General features: G+C 34.9%; 1 protein-coding gene across 4 annotated transcripts in view; it reads left to right on the forward strand.

Moving 5' to 3' along the window:
* Positions 1 to 20946, forward strand: part of LOC105475476 (cyclin dependent kinase 14) — a 594776-nt gene that overhangs the window by 273738 nt on the left and 300092 nt on the right. For all 4 annotated transcript variants that reach the window (XM_011730740.2, XM_011730739.3, XM_071094797.1 and 1 more), the window contains one exon: positions 15632 to 15694. In XM_011730740.2, coding sequence (XP_011729042.1) covers positions 15632 to 15694 — 63 coding nt within the window. The remainder of the gene's footprint in view (positions 1 to 15631; positions 15695 to 20946) is intronic.

A 20946-nucleotide genomic window follows, 5' to 3' on the forward strand; every position in this document is an offset into this window, starting at 1 on the left:
ACCACTGACCCCACAGAAATACAGACTACCATGAGAGAATACTATAAACGCCTCTATGCAAATAAACTTAGAAAATGTAGAAGAAATGGAAAGTCTAGAAGAAATGGATAAATCCCTGGATGCATATACCCTACCAAGACTAAACCAGGAAGACATCGAATCCTTGCGTAGACCAGTAACAAGTTCTGAAATTGAGGCAGTAAACAAGCAAAGCCCAGGACCAGATGGATTCACACCTGAATTCTACCAGAAATACAAAGAGGAGCTAGTACCATTCCTTTTGAAATTATTCCAAACAATTGAAAAAGAGGGATTCCTTAACTCATTTTATGAAGCCAGCATCATCCTAATGACAAAACTGGGAAGATAAACCACAAACACAGAAAACTTCAGGCTAATATCCCTGATGAACATCAATGCAAAAATCCTCAACAAAACTGGCAAACCAAATCCAGTAGCACATCAAAAATCTTATCCTCCACACTCAAATCGGCTTCATCCCTGGGATGCAAGTCTGACTTAACATATGCAAATCAATAAACACAATCCATCACATAATCAGAACCAGTGACAAAAACCACATGATTATCTCAATAGATGCAGAAAAGGCCTTTGATAAAATTCAATGTTCTTTCAAGTTAAAACTCTCAATAGACTAGGTATTGATAGAACATATCTCAAAATAGTAAGAGCTATTTATGACATACCCACAGCCAATATCATATTGAATGGGCAAAAGCTGGAAGCATTCCCTTTGAAAATTGGTACAAGGCAAAGATGTCCTCTCTCACCACTCCTATTCAACATAGTATTGGAAATTCTGGCCAGGGCAGTCAGGCAAGAGAAAGAAATAAAGGGTATTCAAATAGGAAGAGAGGAAGTCAAGTTGTCTCTGTTTGCAGATGACATGATTTTGTATTTAGAAAACACCATCACCTCAGCCCAAAAACTTCTTGAACTGAAAGGCAACTTCAGCATAGTCTCAGGATACAAAATCAGTGTTCAAAAATCACAAGCACTCCTTTATACCAACAGTAGGCAAGCAAAGAGCCAAATCATGAATGAACACTCATTCACAATTACTAGAAAGAGAATAAAATACCTAGGAATGCAGCTAACAAGGGATTTGAAGAACCTCTTCAAGGAGAACTACAAACCACTGCTCAAGGAAATAAGAAAGGACACAAACAAATGGGAAAACATTCCACGCTCATGGATAGGAAGAATCAGTATCATGAAAATACTGCCCAAAGTAATTTATAGATTCAGTGCTACGCCCATTAAGCTACCATTGACATTCTTCACAGTATTAGAATAAAACTATTTTAAATTTCATATGGAATCAAAGAACACTCTGTTTAGCCAGGACAATCTTAAGCAAAAAGAACAAAGCTGGAGGCATCACACTACCTGACTTCAGACTATACTACAGGGTTACGGTAACCAAAACAGCATGGTAGTGGTACCAAAACAGACATAGATCAATGGAGCAGAACATAGATCTCAGAAATAAAACACCACACATCTACAACTATCTGATCTTTGACAAACCTGACAAAAACAAGCAATGGGGAAAGGATCTCCTATTTAGTAAATGGTGCTGGGACAACTGGCTAGCCATATGCAGAAAACAGAAACTGGAACCCTTCCTTACACCTTATACAAAATTTAGCTCAAGATGGATTAAAGACTTAAATGTAAAACCCCAAATCATGAAAACCCTAGAGGAAAACCTAGGCTATACTATCCAGTACATAGGCATGGGCAAAGACATCATGACAAAAAAGCCAAAAGCAATTGCAACAAAAGCCAAAATTGACAAATGGGAGCTAATTAAACTTAAGATCTTCTGCACAGCAAAAGAAACTATCATCAGAATGAACAGGCAACCTACAGAATAGGAGAAAATTTTTACAAGCTACCCATCTGACAAAGGTCTAATATCCAGAATTTACAAGGAATTTAAACATATTTACAAGAAAAACACAAACAACCCTCCCAAAAAAGTGGGCAAAGGCTATGAACAGACGCTTCTCAAAAGAAGACATTTACATGGCCAACAAACATAGGAAAAAAATCTCAAATCACTGATCACCAGAGAAATGCAAATCAAAATCACGAGATACCATCTCACGCCAGTCAGAATGGCACTTATTAAAAAGTCAGGAAACAATAGATGGTGGCGAGGCTGTGGAGAAATAGAAATGCTTTTACTTGTTGGTGGGATTGTCAGCCTTTATGGAAGACAGTGATTTAGCGATTTCTCAGGGATCTAGAACCAGAAGTACTGTTTGACCCAGCAATCCCATTACTGGGTATATACCCAAAGGATTATAAATCATTCTACGATAAAGACACATGCACACGTATGTTTATTGCAGCACTATTTACAATAGCAAAGACAGGGAAGCAACCCAAATGCCCATCAATGATAGACTGGATAAAGAAAATGTAGCACATAGACACCATGGAAGGCTATGCAGCCATAAAAAGGAATGAGATAACGCCCTTTGCAGGGACATGGATGAAACTGGAAGCCATCATCCTCAGCAAACACAGGAACAGAAAACCAAATACTGCATGTTCTCACTCATGAGTGGGAGTCGAACATTGAGAACACATGCACACAGAGAGGGGAACAAAACACACCAGGGCCTTTTGGCGGTGGAGGGTGGAGGGAGGGAACTTAGAGTATGGGTCAGTAGGTGTAGCAAACCACAATGGCATACGTATACCTATGGAACAAACCTGCACGTTCTGTACATATATCCCATTTTTCTTTAGAAGAAATAAAAAATAATTTTTGGATAAATTTAAAATTATTAAATTCCATCAATGATTATTTTAACAGATTTTATTAAGCTGTTGAATCTAGCTTTTTAATATTTAAAAACCATGTGTTTTCTCTATAAGGGCACTGAGTCGGTTTGCTTAACACCAGCCTTTTTGTCACAATATCGAGGGTTGAGCACAAGTATGTTGTCTTTTTTTGCCAAATAGGATTTCTACTGTGTTTTCCTTGATAAAAATCATTTCAAGAAACTTCATATGTTGATTATGATAATTACATGCCAAGCCTACTAATTTGTTTTGAAGTAAATATTGAAAGATATTTTACCCAAAATTCTTAAGTATAATTTTCTCAAGTGATTTTTGGTAATTGATTCAAATTGGAGCACCAATAACTTCTTTTAACATTTTGCTAAGACTGACTTTCAAATGGTATTTTCAGCCCTTGCATTGGGAAATCATTACCTGAATTCATCCCAAACAGACTAGAGGAGATTTTGTTCTTTCCCTTGAAATCTTTTTTAAGTAACCTTCTAATGGCAAATGGCACCAAGTCAAGAGAATGAAGGGATATTTTTAGCTCTGATTCACTGACTACCCAACAAGATTTTGGCATAAAAGTGTAAAACATATGAGGAGCAATGATGTTGGTCTTTGCTGCTTGAAGTTTCAGGATTTTTATTCAAAACATCAGTGATGTTTGCCAAATATATCAACGTCCTGAGAAAGTCATTATTTTTGAAAGTTTGCAAGTGTCCAATGATTGAAAAAAAATTCTTTTTTTCCAGAGTATCTTTAATTTCATACCCATGCACAGCAATTAAGTACATTTTCTTTATCCACAGATTGAGCAAAGCTAGTAGTAGAAAAGAAGATAAAGAGTGATGAGTTGATCATTGGCTATTTTTTTCATTTGACAGACAAGTCAAGAATTTGACTTTTGCTCATAGGTACTGACAAATAGTTTGGAATTTCTACTCCATTTTAACTTTTGGCAGTACTTCAGATAGAAGAATTCGTGAGTTTTTTTCCCCTAGCTGTATCTGAGGGATTTTTGTTTTTTGTTTACTGTTAAGAGAGCTACTTGGAACAAATTTTTTCCAATTTTGTGGATTCTTAACAGTGTATTTTACTACTGTTCATTTTCTCATGTTTCAGAGCATCATACTCTGTAGATAACTTGAATTTTTAAAAATAATGTTCGTGTGATCCTTTTCTCATTGAGTTTGAGAAACCTAATTACTTTGCCCTTTCATATACATGATATTGAAATAATTTTAGAATACAGTTTTACTTAAATCACAGAGATCTTACCTAAAGATGCTGTGCTTCAGGCCAGCCATAAGAATAGTAATATAACTTGCCTCTTTCATCATATGTACCAAACAGATAGCTCATATACTTCATTGTTTACCATTACTTTCTCTGAAAGCATTGTTATTCTACATTGTATATAATATACATCTAGCCAGGAAGATTTAGATATACTCTATTTGTAACATAAATTTGTTTTTCAAACTATTTCTCCCATTTGAGAGATTTTTAGTTTGCCTTGACAGTCTTGGAGTCTATCTCACAACTTTTGCCCCATAAGTAATCAGATATTCATGACCATGTTTAAGAGTTTTTCTGTATTTTGCATTGTAAAATCTTAATAATATTGCTTCTAATACAGTCTTCTGAATTTTCTCTTGGAGTAAGTCTCCCTAAAATTGTTACCACTGGGTCAAATTATATGAACAAAGTTATAAATACTTCATTTTTAATTAAGAAGAGGAAGATTATATATTGTCATTTATTTGATTGCCATTATTCCTTTCCTCATAGTCATAAGTAAACTCCTAAATTGTGAATACTTTTTTATTCATCTTTATACATTTTATAATACTTCACTTATTATAAGAGTTTGAAAATATTGATTTTTCATTGTCATGCCAAAAAATGGGGTGACCAAATTAGCAAATTGTTTAGTATTTTATTTTTGATTATGTGTTCCAGAATTACTGTTTTGAGAATTAAAAGTAGGCCAGGCGTGATGGCTCACACTTGTAATCCTAGCACTTTAGGAGGCTGAGGCGGGCAGATCGTGAGATGAAGAGATTAAGACTCTCCTGGCCAGCATGGTGAAACCCCATCTCTACTAAAAATACAAAAATTAGCTGGGTGTGGTGGCTCGTGCCTGTATTCCCAGCTACTTGAGAGGCTGAGGCAGAAGAATCACTTGAACCCGGAAGGCAGAGTTTGCTCAGTGAGCTGAGATAGCACCACTGCCCTCCAGCCTGGTGACAGAGCAAGACTCCATCTTAAAAAAAAAAAAGAAAAAAAAATTAAAAGTAGCAGGTACCTGAAGCTCATTACAATATGGTTCAGTTTCCTGAGTCATGCACTTAGTACCTTTTAGAACCAATATTATTTTTAAAAAGACTCCATTATTCACCTGTGAAGTCAGCAGAAGTTATTTCAGGATGGCTGTGTTTGATTCCTCTGTCTTCCTTCCCTTTATCTGTTCTCTCTTCCATTAGTTCTTTGTTTCTAACTCTGTTCATTCATGTTGCTTTCACCCTGTGATTTTGAGATCTTCCATATTCCTATCAGAGTGGCTCCAGAAAGTGTTGAGAGTTAAGATATTCCTGAGTACTATTTCAGTTCCTTTTTTCTTTCTTTCTTCTCTGACTTGGACTCCAGAATATTTTGTGTGGCCCACTTTGTCAGCCTGTTTTTTTCTTCCTTTTTAAACAATTCTTGAGCATATTCAGTGATCACAGCATTTCATTCTCATTCCTCTAAAAAATCAGCCTGGCTTCAAAATAGCATGAATGTCCTTTTCAAGGGACTGTTTGACTCCATTAAAATTTCTTTTATGATTTAGGCTTGTGAATGGTTTGCCAGAGGGCATATAAATCATATTGCTTAACCCTTTCCTCCACTATTGGAAGAGAGCACATTTTACACATTCTTCTAATGCTGGAATAGCATATGGTTCTGTAGAATAGATTACTTCTAGCAAATTTTTCTTAATTTTTTGAAACATCCCAAAACTATACACTGAGTTTATTTAGTTTACAAAAAGAAAATCATTTATACCTCATAAGTTTTATGAGGTAAATTATATGGATATAGAAATATATTTGGATTTAAGAATTAGCTCCTACAAGATTGAAACCACTTCAGATACTTGAACTATTAAAGCATGAATACCTGCATTCCTTTTATCAAAGAAGTATGGCTTGCAACAGTCTTACTGCCTGGACAGAGCTATATAATCTGTCTATCCATGATGTCATTGCCAGAAGCCAAATAGTAAGTTTTTTTTTTTTTTTTTAAATGGAAGGAATTTTTTAGGTTGCTGGTTTACATGATGGGAATGCATTTGGAAATGCTTCCTGTTCCAGTCACCAGCCCCAGGCTGCCCATATGTTTTGGATTCAGAAATGACAGCTGAAATCATTTAGGCAGAATTATGGGACGTCTAAGACACGTACAGGTTTATTATGACCGAAAAGAAGAAAGAGAATACATGATATGACTAAAAAGAAATGGCTAATTTAATTAGGCTTAAACTATTGCACTATGATTGCTATGAAAGGACTTTTATTTATAAAATAATATGCATGATAACTACTTTTACCTTCTTTAGGGAATATGTGTGTGGTATACTGGTAGAATTTTAAACATTTCCTAAATGGCTTAAAACCAGGTAAAAATAAAACAAAACATAAATAGGCATTGTAATATGTCAAATCAGTCTATACAGGAACAGTGGAATACTTGAGAATAACATATCTGATTGTTTGATGATGAAATAGTTTGAAGACCATGTTGTCTCTATCATCATACCATGTCTTATGATGTAACTTGAGGCATAATAATCTAGTTGTAATTATAATCTTGTCTTCAGAGTAGAGAGACAGCGCTTTCATACTGGTTCATGTGAATGGCTTGTTTTTGTTGTTAAAGATGATATGGAATTTTAATATAGCATTAAACCTGAATAACATTTGATAAAATGCTTGCAATGTTTTGTTTTTTAATCACTGTTTTAAAAATGGACCCCTCTAGGCCAGGCATGATGGCTCAAGGCCTGTCATCCTAGTGCTTTGGGAGGCCAAGGTGGAAGGATCGCCTGAGGCCAGGAGTTCAAGACCAGCCTGGACAACATAGTGAGAGCCTGTCTCTGTAAAAAATAAGAAAATTAGTCAGATGTAGTGGCACATGCCTGTAGTCCTAGCTACTTGGGAAGCTAAAGAAGGAAGATCCCTTGAGTCTAGGACCGTGAAGTTATGGTGAGCTATGATCACACCACTGCACTCCAGTGTGGGTGACAGAGAGAGACCCTGTCTCAATAGGTAGGTAAGTAGGTAGGTAGGTAGATAGAGCCCCTTTGATATATAATGTATAGTGGGTACAAACTTCCTCTGTTAAACACCCTGAATGCCTGTGATTTCATTTTAAAGGATAAGTTGGTTAAAGTTTCCTTTTCCTTTTATCTCATTAATGAATGATTCTCATGTGTTGGAACTCACATTATAATTTTATTAATTATAATTTGGAAGTGAAGTAGATAAGTACTCTAAAGCATAACAGGGAAAATGCAATTTCAAAGTCAGTCTAATCTTGTGGATTGCATGTAAGACCAGTTTGAACCTAACTGCTCAGTAATATGATGTTTTAATTCTTACAGCAATGTAGGCTGAATAAAATAGAGATTATACCTAGAGGAAAATGGCATTGATTGCTATAGAAGAAAGGAGGGTTCAACTTCTGTAATTTTCTTCAGTTGCCTCTAGCAGTAACAATTTCCCAATAAATTACATGACTGTAATAAGGTACAAGTGAAATAGTTTAAAAACTATTAATGAAAGGATAGTGAGTTATTTCAAAGTTCAGAACCACCTTTAAGTGTGGTTGTAGTGAAATGTGTGTGGTTTGTGCACTGTATCTCAGACATGGGACACTGGTAATGAAGATGACATTAGCCAGTGGGAAAATAAGCGTCAAGGCATCCACCCTTGCTTCCTTGGCCACACTAATAATTACTGTCATTGCCATAAATTTTTAGACCACATGGGGTACCACAGAAGAGTAGAAATTATTGCCCTTTTTTTTCAGAAAATTGTGAATTTCTGATATTTCCTCTTACCATTGAAAGAGTGGCTTAAAGGTTTTCATAATGGGTTCATTCACCTGGAAGAGGTTGGAGTGTCTATCATCAGATGGTATGTGGACCCCAGGGAGCTTCTTAAAGAAGCAGAGATCAATCAGGGAATTTTTGTGCTTCCATTTTGCACTGTATTGACTAGTTTGTAACATATCCCATTTTTAAAGCAATGTGTTCACTTAAAGTTTTCATCAATTTCAAAAGAAAATATAATTGAAATTTGGTGTTTACACATAAACTATGCCTACCTATTTAAGATTAAATTCAGAACTATTTTTTGTAGTCTTTCCATATCCTTATGCCAGTGAAACTATTTTCATTTGCGTGTATGTTATCAAATCTATACAAAGCTTGAGTATATTGACTGTCCTCTCACTGTCAAACAGAAAATTAAATGAAACAGAAGTTTAAGGATATAGAGTCTGTGTTTAATGTAACTTTCAAGAGAGGATTTCTGTTGGTCATCTCCATGGAATGGCTTCCTTATTTTTAGCCTAGATACAAAAACTAGGGCTATGCTATTTTCAATGTCACATTTTGGCAGTGCTCCTGAAGAACATCGAAATTAGCTTACAAATATTGTGTACACCAGGCTTGACATTATAGGAGAATGGAAACAAATGCATGTGTTCAGGAAGGGGCTTTATTTGGATTTTTGCTTGAAGGGAAAAGTCTAGTTTGAAAGCCAATGCTAATGCAAAAGCAGAATTTCTCTGAGGAACTTGGTATCTCATGAATAGGAGGTCTGATGATTTGAAGAGTCAACAATTGGAAAACCTCACTTTATGAATAATAAGTTAGGTAAAAAGAAACATAAGCACTTACTGAAAGAGGAAGTCTATTAACAATTCTCCTATACTTGTTTCTGCCCTGGAAATGGTAAAATTTCATGTCCAAGAGGTCATCTGAGTTCCAAATAGCTTTCTTACCAGTGGCTTTACATGGAGGGATATTGCTTCTTTCCGTTGACCCAAGATCAGATTCAAAACAGGGTAAGGGATGGAGAGAGGAAAATATGCAAAGGTGAGTGTTGTTTTCTAGCTTGTTTTTTTACCTTTTCTTTGATCTGGGCTCTCTGTCCTCCTCTTTTAAGAAGGGCAGTTCTCCCCTCACACCTGTTTTAAAATGGTCATTATATACATAATTAATCTTTCTAGTTTACTTCGGTGTCTTTCCTTTTGAGCCTCATGGCTGTTGTTGCAGCACATGACTAAGATGAGTCAGTATAGTTCTCGGATCTGCGTATGACTGCAATTAACTGAGACTCAACTGTGAAAATGCCTACAAGTAAAATGTCTTTTCAATTTTCTGTCGTCTTTCCATGTTCTGTCTTTTTACAAGGGGATATTTTTCTCTTGCTTTTTAAATTGATCCAGCCACAGAGAAATCAAATCAATATGAGAAACCTACACTCTAAACCTCATAAACGCTTTTACAGAAAACATTTCACCTCCAGAGGGTTATGATTTCAGATACCCTCCTTGGGTTCTTTCCCTTGGAGTTAGTCCTCCACCTATGTAAATAGCCAGATAAATGCTACCTGATGGGTATTCAACAGCAGGGAAAGAGGATGCTGACTTTTTTTTTTTTTTATGGTCTTGCTCTGTCACCCAGGCTGGAGTGCAGTGGCACGATCTCAGCTCACTGTAGCCTCCGCCTTTTGGGTTCAAGCAGTTCTCCTGCCTCAGCCAGCCAATTAGCTGGGACTACAGACATGCATCACCACACCTGGCTAATTTTTTGTATTTTTAGTAGACATGGGTTTTCACTGTGTTAGCCGGGATGGTCTCTATCTCCTGAGCTTGTGATCTGCCCACCTCAGCCTCCCAGAGGGTACTAATTTTGAAAGGAATATATGCTCTTGTGGGGCTTGAGCCTTCAGAGCCTCTTTCTGCACTCATTCTGTCTTCTGCTTGGTTTCTAAGTCTAGCCACACTTGGTAGCTTCCTTTTAAACCACCTACTTCATGGAAGCCATTCAGTGTACCTTGTCAGGCAGAAGTATATCTGGTAGCATTATCCTAAGGCATAGCAATGGTGATGCAGTAAAGGGGAAAGTGTGGGAAGAAGACGTGAGGCATAATATAGTGAGGGAAAGACGAGATGTTAGCCCATAGCCATGGTAGAGATTGGAGAGAAGCGATCTTTTTGATATGTGTAGTCACCAGTGGTCTACTCTATAGGTGGTCCTCTTGGTATTAGAATAAGAAATAGCCAGAGATCAAGCCAGATGCATCTGAGCTTATTAGTATGTCATTATAGGAGAGTGATCTGTTGGTCATATGCCATAGTGGTGGGTGTTCTGTTCAGAACTTTTGTACCCAGAAGTGCCTTTTGGCATCATTCTTAAGTGTAGTTCTGTATTTCTGGATAAGCGCAAATCATAAGGGTCACATAATCCAATGAGTAAAACTAAGGAAAGAATGTATAAAGGAAAAAAAGATATGTACAATATAATGAAATTTGTAATTCAGGCACATGTAATGCAGTCCCTGGCACAGTACTATGTATTTAAAAAGAGAGAGGGGAAACAAACTGTTTTTAGTTTAGGTGAAATAGACGTTTGTGAAACATCAATTTTAAGGTGCAAAATGTGACGTTGTACTACCTCTTGTTCCCTCTTCCATATGAGATTCTCCATATTCTTGCCTCTAATCACTCAGAGCACTCTGAGGTTAGTGATATGATGCTGAATGTAGTTTCAGTGATTGTGTATAGAGAGTGGTGGCATGGGAATGGGAATGTTTGGGCATGCACATAGGAAGAACACATATGTAAAGATTAAATGCAACTCCTAGAAGTTCCAGGGGAACTTTTGACTGTATGTATCATTCCTGTTTTTATTGCAATCCCTTCCAACAATTCTTCCCTACTTCCCTACCTCTAAACACACTTCAGAAAATCACCGTCATCATCATCATCATGAATCATCATCACCTATAGTATCCACAATGTGCTGGGCAATGTTCTGAAACTGTTATGGATATTTGCCAGTTAATTTTCACAGTGACCATATGAGGTTAATATGAAAATTGAACTAGGATTATCCTCATTACAGAGGTTATGTAACCTGCTCAACGTTATGTAATACTGATTTATAGAGATTATGTAACTTGCTGAAGGTTATGCAGCTAAGGATATATGTGATATGTGCACATACACATACCACATTTCCATGCCCTACATCTAAAAAAAAAAACTTAAATTTTAAAGGTTTGGAAAAGTCTTTAAGTTTTCCTAGATCTCATTTCTGGAGATGATCTTTTTCCTGCAATTCTTGATGCTAATGTCATTGGACTTGGAGGATCAGGATTTTTTTCTCCAGTCCTAGTGTATTTCCATAGTTTTGTTGTTTCATTTTTTAACAAGAAGCTTGAATACTTTATTCTTAGAAAGGTTTAAGATAATTCACAAACATATAATATACACAGAATGTTAGCTCTGTGAGTGTAGAGTTCGTCTTATTTATGCAAAGTTGGCATTCTATAAATACATGCCATATATATAACACCATAAATGTTCTTTTGTACCTACCACTATTTCACTTCTTTAATTTGTTAATTTTAGAGGATCATATTAACATATGTTTTTATATTGAACTATTTCTCATTTCTAAGATTAGCCTTGTTTGGTCTTGATGTGTTAGTTTTTTAATGCCATATTGAATTTTAGCACCTACTGTTATTATTTTTAGAATATATACATCTGTGACTGTGATCATAGAGAGATTGTTTTAGTTCCCTCCATCCCTTTCTTGTCCTTGCCTGGTTTGACATTGTGTTTTAAAGGAGTAGGAAGCATTCTTATCTTTTTCTGTACTCTGGAATAACTCGTATATGTTATTTGAAGATTCGGAACATTTTTAATTAAAACTGTCTGAATTCAGTACCTTTTTAGTTATAGCCTTTCCTATCTCTTACAAATTTTGTAACTTATGTTTTATTTAGAAAAACTTTTTTTTTCTAGATATCAAATGTACTGGTTTAAAGATGTGCATTGCTGTATTTTAAAATCTTCACAATTTTAGTTGTCACGTTTCGTTTCCTTTTCTTCTCTTTTCTTTTCTTTTCTTTTCTTTTCTTTTCTTTTCTTTTCTTTTCTTTTCTTTTCTTTTCTTTTCTTTTCTTTTCTTTTCTTTTCTTTTGAGACAGAGTCTCACTCTGTCTCCTAGGCTGCAGTGCAGTGGCTTGATCACGGCTCACTGCAACCTCCCTGTCTTGGGTTCAAGCAATTCTCCTGCCTCAGCCTCCCTAGTAGCTGGGATTGTATGCACTCGCCATTGCACTTGGCTAATGTTGTTTTGGATTTTTCGTAGAGATGGGGTTTTGCCATGTTGCTCAGGCTGGTCTTGAACTTCTGACCTCAAGTGATCTGCCTGCCTCAGCCTCCCAAAGTGCTGGAATTACAGGCATAAGCCACCACGCCCACCCTCATTTTTCTCATTCTTAATGTTGATTATGTCTTGGCAAACCCCTCACTTAAGAAAAAAAATCAGACTTGCCAAAGGTTGGTTTTATTAGGCTTTTCAAAGAAGTGCATTTTTGTTTAATTGTTCAAACTTATTGTTTTCTAGTTTTTCTATTTAATGTCTGCTATTAACTGCATTGATCCCTTCTCTCTCTCTTTTTTTTCTTGTCTCTTTTGTTTTCCCTAGCTTTACTTTATTGGTTGTTTTATTTATTTTTAGTCATTTTTATGTTAAAATGAATACATTTAAAGATCTAAATTTTCTTGTTGATGCTCTGACCAAATTTAATTGCTTTGGAATGTAGTGTATTTATTTTTCATTTTTTACTGATTTAAGTATTTTTAGGCTTCTTAACTTTTTGTAAATTTTTAGGAAAATAGATTTTTCTATTCATTCCTCCCTTTCTCATTCTGTCTTCAGCTGATTTTCTTTCTTCCTTATTTTCCTCCTGCTGCCTTTGAACTTAAAACACCATTTATTGGAGGAAACCTTATTTATATACTACTAAAAAAATTCACTGAATTAAACTATGATTAAATGCTTTCTTATTCAGAATTTTTATTTTATGCTTATTGAAAGAGCTGTAGAAGTTTTAATTCTGGTACTTAAAAAAAAAATCTTACCTGAAAATTTCAATTAATGGTTTCCAGATAACAATTAGGGCTCATCCTTCACTATTTCTTCTTCAGATGGTCCTTAAGTTGTTGGTTGGTGACTCATGCCGTTGAGTAAACTCTGCAAATTGAAAACAAATAAAAAGTTTGCTCAGACACAGGCAATAAGAACTATATTGCATTCATTGCCTGGGTAATCATAAATGAATGCTATTGTTCCAATATTGAAGATGAAAAGAATTATATGTTTTAGAGTTGATGAAATATAATATACTCTGATGTTAACTTTATTCAGTTTTGAGGAAAGGATGTAGTATGATTTCAGCTTTCTGGAAATTTTTGAGATTTTTTCTTTTTCTCTAGGCCATTTGTGTTTAAAAAGCATGTGTAGCCTGAGTTTATTGGGCATGCTATTTAATTGTGTTATATCCTTTATAGCTTTACTTTTTTGGCCAATTCCATTTGTTAATTTTTGAAAGGAGTAAGCAAAACTCTTCAAGATTTTGTCAAATTTTCCGTTTCTTCTTTCATGTTTGTCAATTTTTGCTTTTAATAATGTATCCTGTTCTTAGGTATGCAAATATTGAATACATGTTTCTTGAATTCTGTTAAACGTGATTTTACATTGATATATCTGATTCCTTTTTATTGATATTTACAATTATAAGTAACAAAATATCAAAAGTATAAATAAACTTTTATTTTCAGAGTTTCTGGATTTTTGGTATTTATTGTTCTTAGTTTGTATTTGGGAAGCAGTATGAATTTGATTTTCTTTGTTTTAAAAGCTGAGATTTTACATTTTTAATAAGCATTTCAACTCATCATGTATATGTGATTATTATCTATTACACTATAAGTAGAAAGTACTTATCATATACTGGCTTCAAAAACAAATGTTCTCACATTCTTTATTTGTCCTTCTCTGAGGATGGTGTTATCCTTATTTAAGGATGGGGAAGTTAACAATATGAAGTTACAAAATGGCAGTTTGGGGTCCAGAGTCATTCCTCATTTCACTAAATGCATGAAATAAAACTTTTATATAGTTACTCAGGGAAAACTCCATTGAACCTATTTTAATCATGTTTTAGGTTTGTTTTTAGTGTGCTATCCTATATGTAAAAGTATTCCCATCTGTACTTAGTTTCTTTTTCTCTTTGTCTGACATTTTGCCTGGACCAGAGTGAGAATAATTTCCAAATTAATCATAGTTTCTACCCTCATGGAGTTTGACTTTGATTTAGAAGCTAAATCAAAGCTTGGGTGTTGCCCAAGATAAAGGCAATTTCATCTCAGAACATATCTAAGAGCATTTTCTCTGACCCATTTTCTTTGCCTTTGCCCTTCAATTGGCTAACTTCTTTCATTCTCTACTCATGTCTTACTTAGAAGTAACTTCTTCCAGAGACCTTTCTGAAATCTCTAGACCTCATTAGGTTTCCCCTGCTGTGCCCTTGAATATCATCCAGTACTATTCTTAAAATAATACACAGCTGACTTTACTGTAATCAGTGGCATGTCTGTTTTTTCTCCATTTGCATCTGTTTCATTTACTCCTATGTTCTTAGTGACTAGTGTTGTGCCTGGAACATACGGGCTCAAAAAGTAGATGATGAATGATGAAGGCTAATTTCTGCTTTGTATCCTCAGCAATTATCACCTGGCATGCAATAAAAGCTTGATAACAGAATCTGAACTGTTGTTATAAATGACTACAGCAAGGCTCTTGAATGTATTGTAAAACTTGTACTTCCTCAGTAATTCAAGCCTGATAGTGGGGCACAAATGCTCATATTCATTGGCTTTTACAGAAGGATTAAATGTTTCAGTCTTATAAATCTTATAGTACACTCCAATAAAAGAAGAAAAATGTGAATAGTAACTACATGCTTTTAAAAAATTTTATCTAGTTTATAATATAAGCAGAAAAAGCATTAAGAAGAATATATATATTTGTGGACAAATCAAGCTTTGCATATTTAAAAGAATAACAGCATGAGATGTTGAATATTCTTTTAAACTTATATCTGGATATATTTATCTTAATTTTTAGTTTTGAAGATGTTTCTGTTAAGTTATGAAGCATATTTGCTGAAATATATTCAGGAGTTGTAAAAACCTGAAAATTATTTTTTCTGAATATTGACATAAAGATAAATCCAGTGATTAATTTTACTAGCAGAATGTATTTGTTGTATTTTCATCTCATGTAAAATAAATATTTTTTATTTGCATTTGGAAAATATGGGATAATTGATGTTATAATTGCATTGGTTAATTATGTGTGGTTTTCTAAGTTAAGGCATAAGGATATATTCAATGAAGAGGAAATGAGACACTTAATAAATTATGGACATGTATTCTTTTTAATACATAGAAATGTTTAACATAAAACAGAGCCGAGAGGGAAAAATAATCATTCAATTGTGGTTAAAATTAGGGGGTGGGGAGGCATGCCACTACATAACACTGAAAAATCCACCCACTTGTCTTTTATTTGCTCTGTTCAGAAGGTAATGGTGACATTGAAGTAGGAAGATACTGATTTATCATGTTATAGTCAGAGGGTTATTAATACATTTTTCCTTTTCTCTTCTAGCACACTGATTTATGTCAGTACATGGACAAGCACCCTGGGGGGCTGCATCCAGATAATGTGAAGGTAGGAAAAGATCTTTTTGAGACAAGGGTTAACATTCTTGATGTGTATTTTTTGAACTGAAGTCTAGCATCTCTACCATAACATATTTAAATTTTTAAAACTTTTTGTGTAAAGAGAAGTGATATTGAGGTGAACCATAGTCATTGCTTCAGTTGAGTTATTGGAAGCCATGTTTTAACATTAAATATTTTTACTGGGGTATTAATATTTAGATCTTCTCTTATATTTTCTTACTGGAGAAACATTCGCTAATAATGAGTGAAAACCATTGGAATCCTTCTTTTTAACACTTCATAGTAGAGGGGAGTCTCAGTTCTAGCTTGGAACCCATACTGATGTACCAGTTGTTTTCAACATAAGGCATCATTATGATCCAAAACAATGTTATGGTGGGTTCACAGTGCATGTCTTTTTATTTGTATGTACAGGCATATTCTACTTCCTGCTACTGTTTTTCCTTTCTTTTACTAGAAATTTTAGTACCGAGTATCAAAAGAACTACAATTTCCTAAGACTTGACCTCACAATCATCTTGGGAAATTATTCCAAAATTTCAAGTTTCAAACAGGAACTCTTTCTTCATATATGCAATAGAATTAGAAGAGATCAAAGTTATATCTGATACTGCTTAATTATGTTCTTATATTGTGTAATTCAAATGACATTTCATAATCCTGAGAACCCATTGAGTATTATAGATATATTTGAAGTAAAATTATTCATCTCCATTTCTTCCCATTTGTTACGAGAAACCTTAGTAATAAACTGAGAAGTCTTCACTTTATTCTATAGTCGAATCACCTGGGAAACTTTATATGTGTATGTATAAATGTGACAAATTAATAATGAGGGTTTTATGGTGGTCAGTTACACTGTATAATTTTAAAATGTAGGAACTTATAGGAACTCTGTCAAAACATTGTTTGTTAAATAAATAATGGAATCGATATAGAAATTATAGTCTGATTTTTTCATATGTTTTCTTTTTGTTGTGTTTTATTAGATTGCCTTTCCTTGAAGTTTTTTGACTGTTCATTTTTCTTAAAAATCTGTAACCATTAACGTATAGTTTATTAGTAGTTAGATTAGGTTAGAAATTTTAACGGATGAAAATACCTGTTTTATTAATCTTGTCCATGTCAGTTCCAACTCTAAATATTAGTATTATAACATGAACATAATTTTTTAACATTAAAGTCTCAAATTCTCTCATTTATACTTTCGCATGTTCTCTTCTTAGGGTTTATTGACTTTGAAATCAGTAGTACAATACATCTTCATTCTTGTTTCCCACTCTATCCCTGAGAATGTGTCGATCACCCAGCTAGTGAGACCATTGGCCCTGGGGAGCTCAAAAGTTCACCAGCCCCAGTGGAAATGAGCAAATCCTCTGAGCTAACTTTGATTTCCTGACTTTCACATTCAGTGATTCAATTGAGATTAAAGAACTGATTGAATCTTTCCCACAGTCATGACATCACTGGGCTTTTATTATTCCTGTCTAGTTTCTCACCAATCATCTGTGTGTCATTAGTTATCAGCAACTGTTGGTGGAAAATTTTGTTCATGAAGAAAAGAAAACCTCTTTCCACAAAGCATCGCTGTGTTCTCTGTCCCCAGGCCAGTGACTGATGAATTTTGTCCCATTTTTACTGTACATTCTGTTGCTTCCATTACATTTTCCCTTATCTCCTAATGGTCATGGAGAGATGGGTCTCAAGGTTACTGTTTCTCAGTAACTGGGCTGTACCTCTAGAAACTGTCTCACCAGCTCTTATTCAAGCTTTGTGTGCTTTTCTTTCATCACGCGGTCATTCGTCATACTTCAAATACTTTACTGTTTGCTCCTCATTCCAAGTCCAGGTTGCACTGTGGTGATAAACAAGGTTTAACACTACAGGACTCGGTGCCTCCTAGGACATGGTGAGAGACTTAATGATGAGGGAAATGTGTAGTCAGTGTAGAAATAATGTCACAGGAATTATATGTGATACAGCCAGCCTGGGTATTCATATCAGCAGGAACTTTTCCTACTTGGAAGTTGTTTAACATGGTCACGGATAGATGCCTTACTACATTTTTGTTTTTAAAAGAATGTGATGTGATTTACCTCTTCTTATTTTTTAAAATACATTAAAAGCAGCAAAATGTATTAATCTATGGGGATTCCTTCCCCCATAACTAGTGAAATCTTTGATTTGTTGATGATCTTCTGAAATGTCCTTGACAGTCTCAGTTCTTGGCATATTTGTGGATACAAGAAACCTCAGTAATAAACTAACAGGTCTTCACTTTATTCCGCAATAGAGTCTCCTGGCAAGCTTTATATGTATATATGTACACACACACACACACACACACACACACACACACACACGCACACATATACATACATACATATATTCTTACCTCCCAGAATCAGGATGTCTGCATAGTATAATACTGGGAATTTTAGCCAGAGTAATCAGCCAAGAAAAAAAAAATGAAAAAAAAAAAATCCAAATTGGAAAAGAAGAAGTCCTCTGATCATCTCTCCTTGCAGACAAAGTAATCTTATATAGAGAAAAATCTAAAGACTCCACCAAAAAAAGTTACAAAACTGATAAACTAACTCAGTAAAATTGCAGGATAAAAAGTCGACATATAAAAATTAGTAGTGTTTCTTCCCCAATAATGAACTATATGAAAAAGAGATAAAACAATTTAATTGATAATAGTTACCAAAAATTATGTAGGAATCAGTTTAACCAAGGAAGGTGAAAGAACTGTATGAGAAAACTGCAAAACAGTGATCAAAGAAATTGAAGAAGCTACAAATGGAAAGACATCCTATGACCATGGATCAGAAAAAATAATATTATTAAAATACCATACTACCAAAAGAAATGTACAGATTCAATACAATTCCTATCAAAATACCAATGACATTCTTCATGGCAGTAGATAAACAATCCTAAAGTTTATATGGAACCACAAAAGAACCCAAATAGCCAAAACAATACTGCACAAAAAGAACAAAGCTGGAGACTTCATACTATGTGGCTTCAAAATACACTACAAAGCTGTAGTAACCAAAACAAAATGTTATGGGTATAAAAAAGAGACACATGGACAAAGGGAACAGAAAAATGCTCAGAATAGCAAATCCCCAAATTAATCCGCAAACCTATAGTCAACTGATATTTGACAGAGGTGTCAAGGACATACTTTCAGGAAATAACATTCTCTTCAATAACTGGTGCTGGAAAACCTGGAAATCCATGTGCAGAAGAACGAACCAAGACCTCTATTTTTCACCATATACAAAAATCAACTTCAGATGGATTAAAGGCTTAAACATAAGACCCAAAACTGTTAAACTCAGGCAAGAAAACATGGGAGAAACACTTCAGGACTTTGGTCTAGGAAAAGATTCTATGGCTAAGACCTCAAAAGCACAGGCAACAAAAATAAAAATAATAGATAAATGGGACTATATTAAACTCATAGGCTTCTGCAAAGCAAAGGAAACGAGCAAAGATACAACCTGTTGAATGGGAGAAAATATTTGTAAACTTTTCATCTGACAAGGGACTAATATTTAGATTATACAAGGAATTCAAACAGCTCAACAGCAAAAGAAACAAACTCGTTAAAATGTAGGCAAAGGACCTGAAAAAACCTGTCTCAGAAGAAGACATACAAATGGTGCATAGGTAGTAAGACATGCTCAACATCACTAATTATCAGAGAAGTAAAAATCAAAACCATAATGAAATTCCATCTTACCCCAATTAGAATGGCTATCATAAAAAAGACAAAATATAACAAATGTTAGTGAAGATGTGGAGAAAAGGGAAGTCATACACTGTTTGTGGGAATATAAATTAGTGCAGTTATTATGGAGAACCTATGAAGGTTTCTTAAAAACTATAAATTGAACTACCATATGATCCTGCAGTTCTATTAATGGGTGTTTATCCAAAAGAAAGGAAATTTCTGCACCACCATGTTCATTGAAGCACTGTTCACAGTAGCAAATATATAGAATCAATCTAAGTGTCCATCAACAAATTGATAAAGAAAATGCAGTACATACATACAATGGAAGGTTTTTCAGCCATAAAAATGAATGAAATCCTGTCATTTGCAGCAGTATGGATGGAACTGAAGGTTATTATGCTAAGTGAAATAAGCCCCTCACAGAAAGACAAATAGTATGTATTTATATTCATATATGAGAGCTAAAAAAGTTGATCTTGTGGAGGTAGAAAGTAGAATGATAGTTACCACAGGCTGAGAAGGATTTGGGGGTGGGGGATGAAGAGAGATTGATTAACGAGTACAGACATACTGTTCGATAGAAGAATATGTTCTAGTGTTGACAGCACAGTAGTCTAACAGTAGTTAACAACAATACATTGCATATTTCAAAATAACTAAAAGATTTGAAATGTTCCCAAGACGAAGAAATTATAAATATTTGAGGTCAGGGATATCCTAAATGCCCATCATTATACATTGTATGATTGTATAAAAATACCCTGTGCTCCCCAAAATAGGTACAAATATTATGTATCAATAAAAATTTACTTTAAAAAGTAGCTTTGGGTAGGAAATGTGGGCATTTGCTCAGACTCAAGGATGAGAGGCCAAGGTATCTCCCATGATCTACAGCATCTCCTAACTCCCCTGTATCCCTGCATCACTTTACTCCCCAGCCTTGGGGACATGTATACTTGCCAGCAATCCTAGCCTCTTGTTCTTCCACAGCCCTGCAGCCTGCTGGCTTCCATTGCTCCTCACTCTGCCAGCAGGGGAGCGGGTGGTGACCCAGAATAAGGTGGGGGCTGTGTAGGTCAGAGAGAGGCAGGAGAGAGCTTGAGAGACAGGGCTTGGCATGGAGAGCCCTCAGACAGCAAGAGTTGTGCCTCAAGGGAGAAGATATTAAGAGTATTCCGGGAAGGATCTGATCTTTCCAAGACAACAAACCTGAAGAATCCAAGAAACTCTCCAGTGAAGACCCCAGTTGACAAATGAGTAACTTGGAGGAAGCCAAGTTGCTTTCACTGATTGGATAGGGATAGGTAGAGAAGGAAACTTTAAAAAATTATCATTAATAGTCTCAGAGAGAGAAAAGAAGATAATTCATCCATAAAACAAGAATGTCATATTATTTTTGAGAAGCAGAATTTAGTCAACACAGAGGAACTCTTGGAAATTAAAAATATAACAAATTAAAAACAACAATAAAATCATGGAAGATAAAATTG

This window comes from Macaca nemestrina, chromosome 4, assembly GCF_043159975.1.
Source record: "Macaca nemestrina isolate mMacNem1 chromosome 4, mMacNem.hap1, whole genome shotgun sequence".
NCBI lineage: Eukaryota > Metazoa > Chordata > Mammalia > Primates > Cercopithecidae > Macaca > Macaca nemestrina.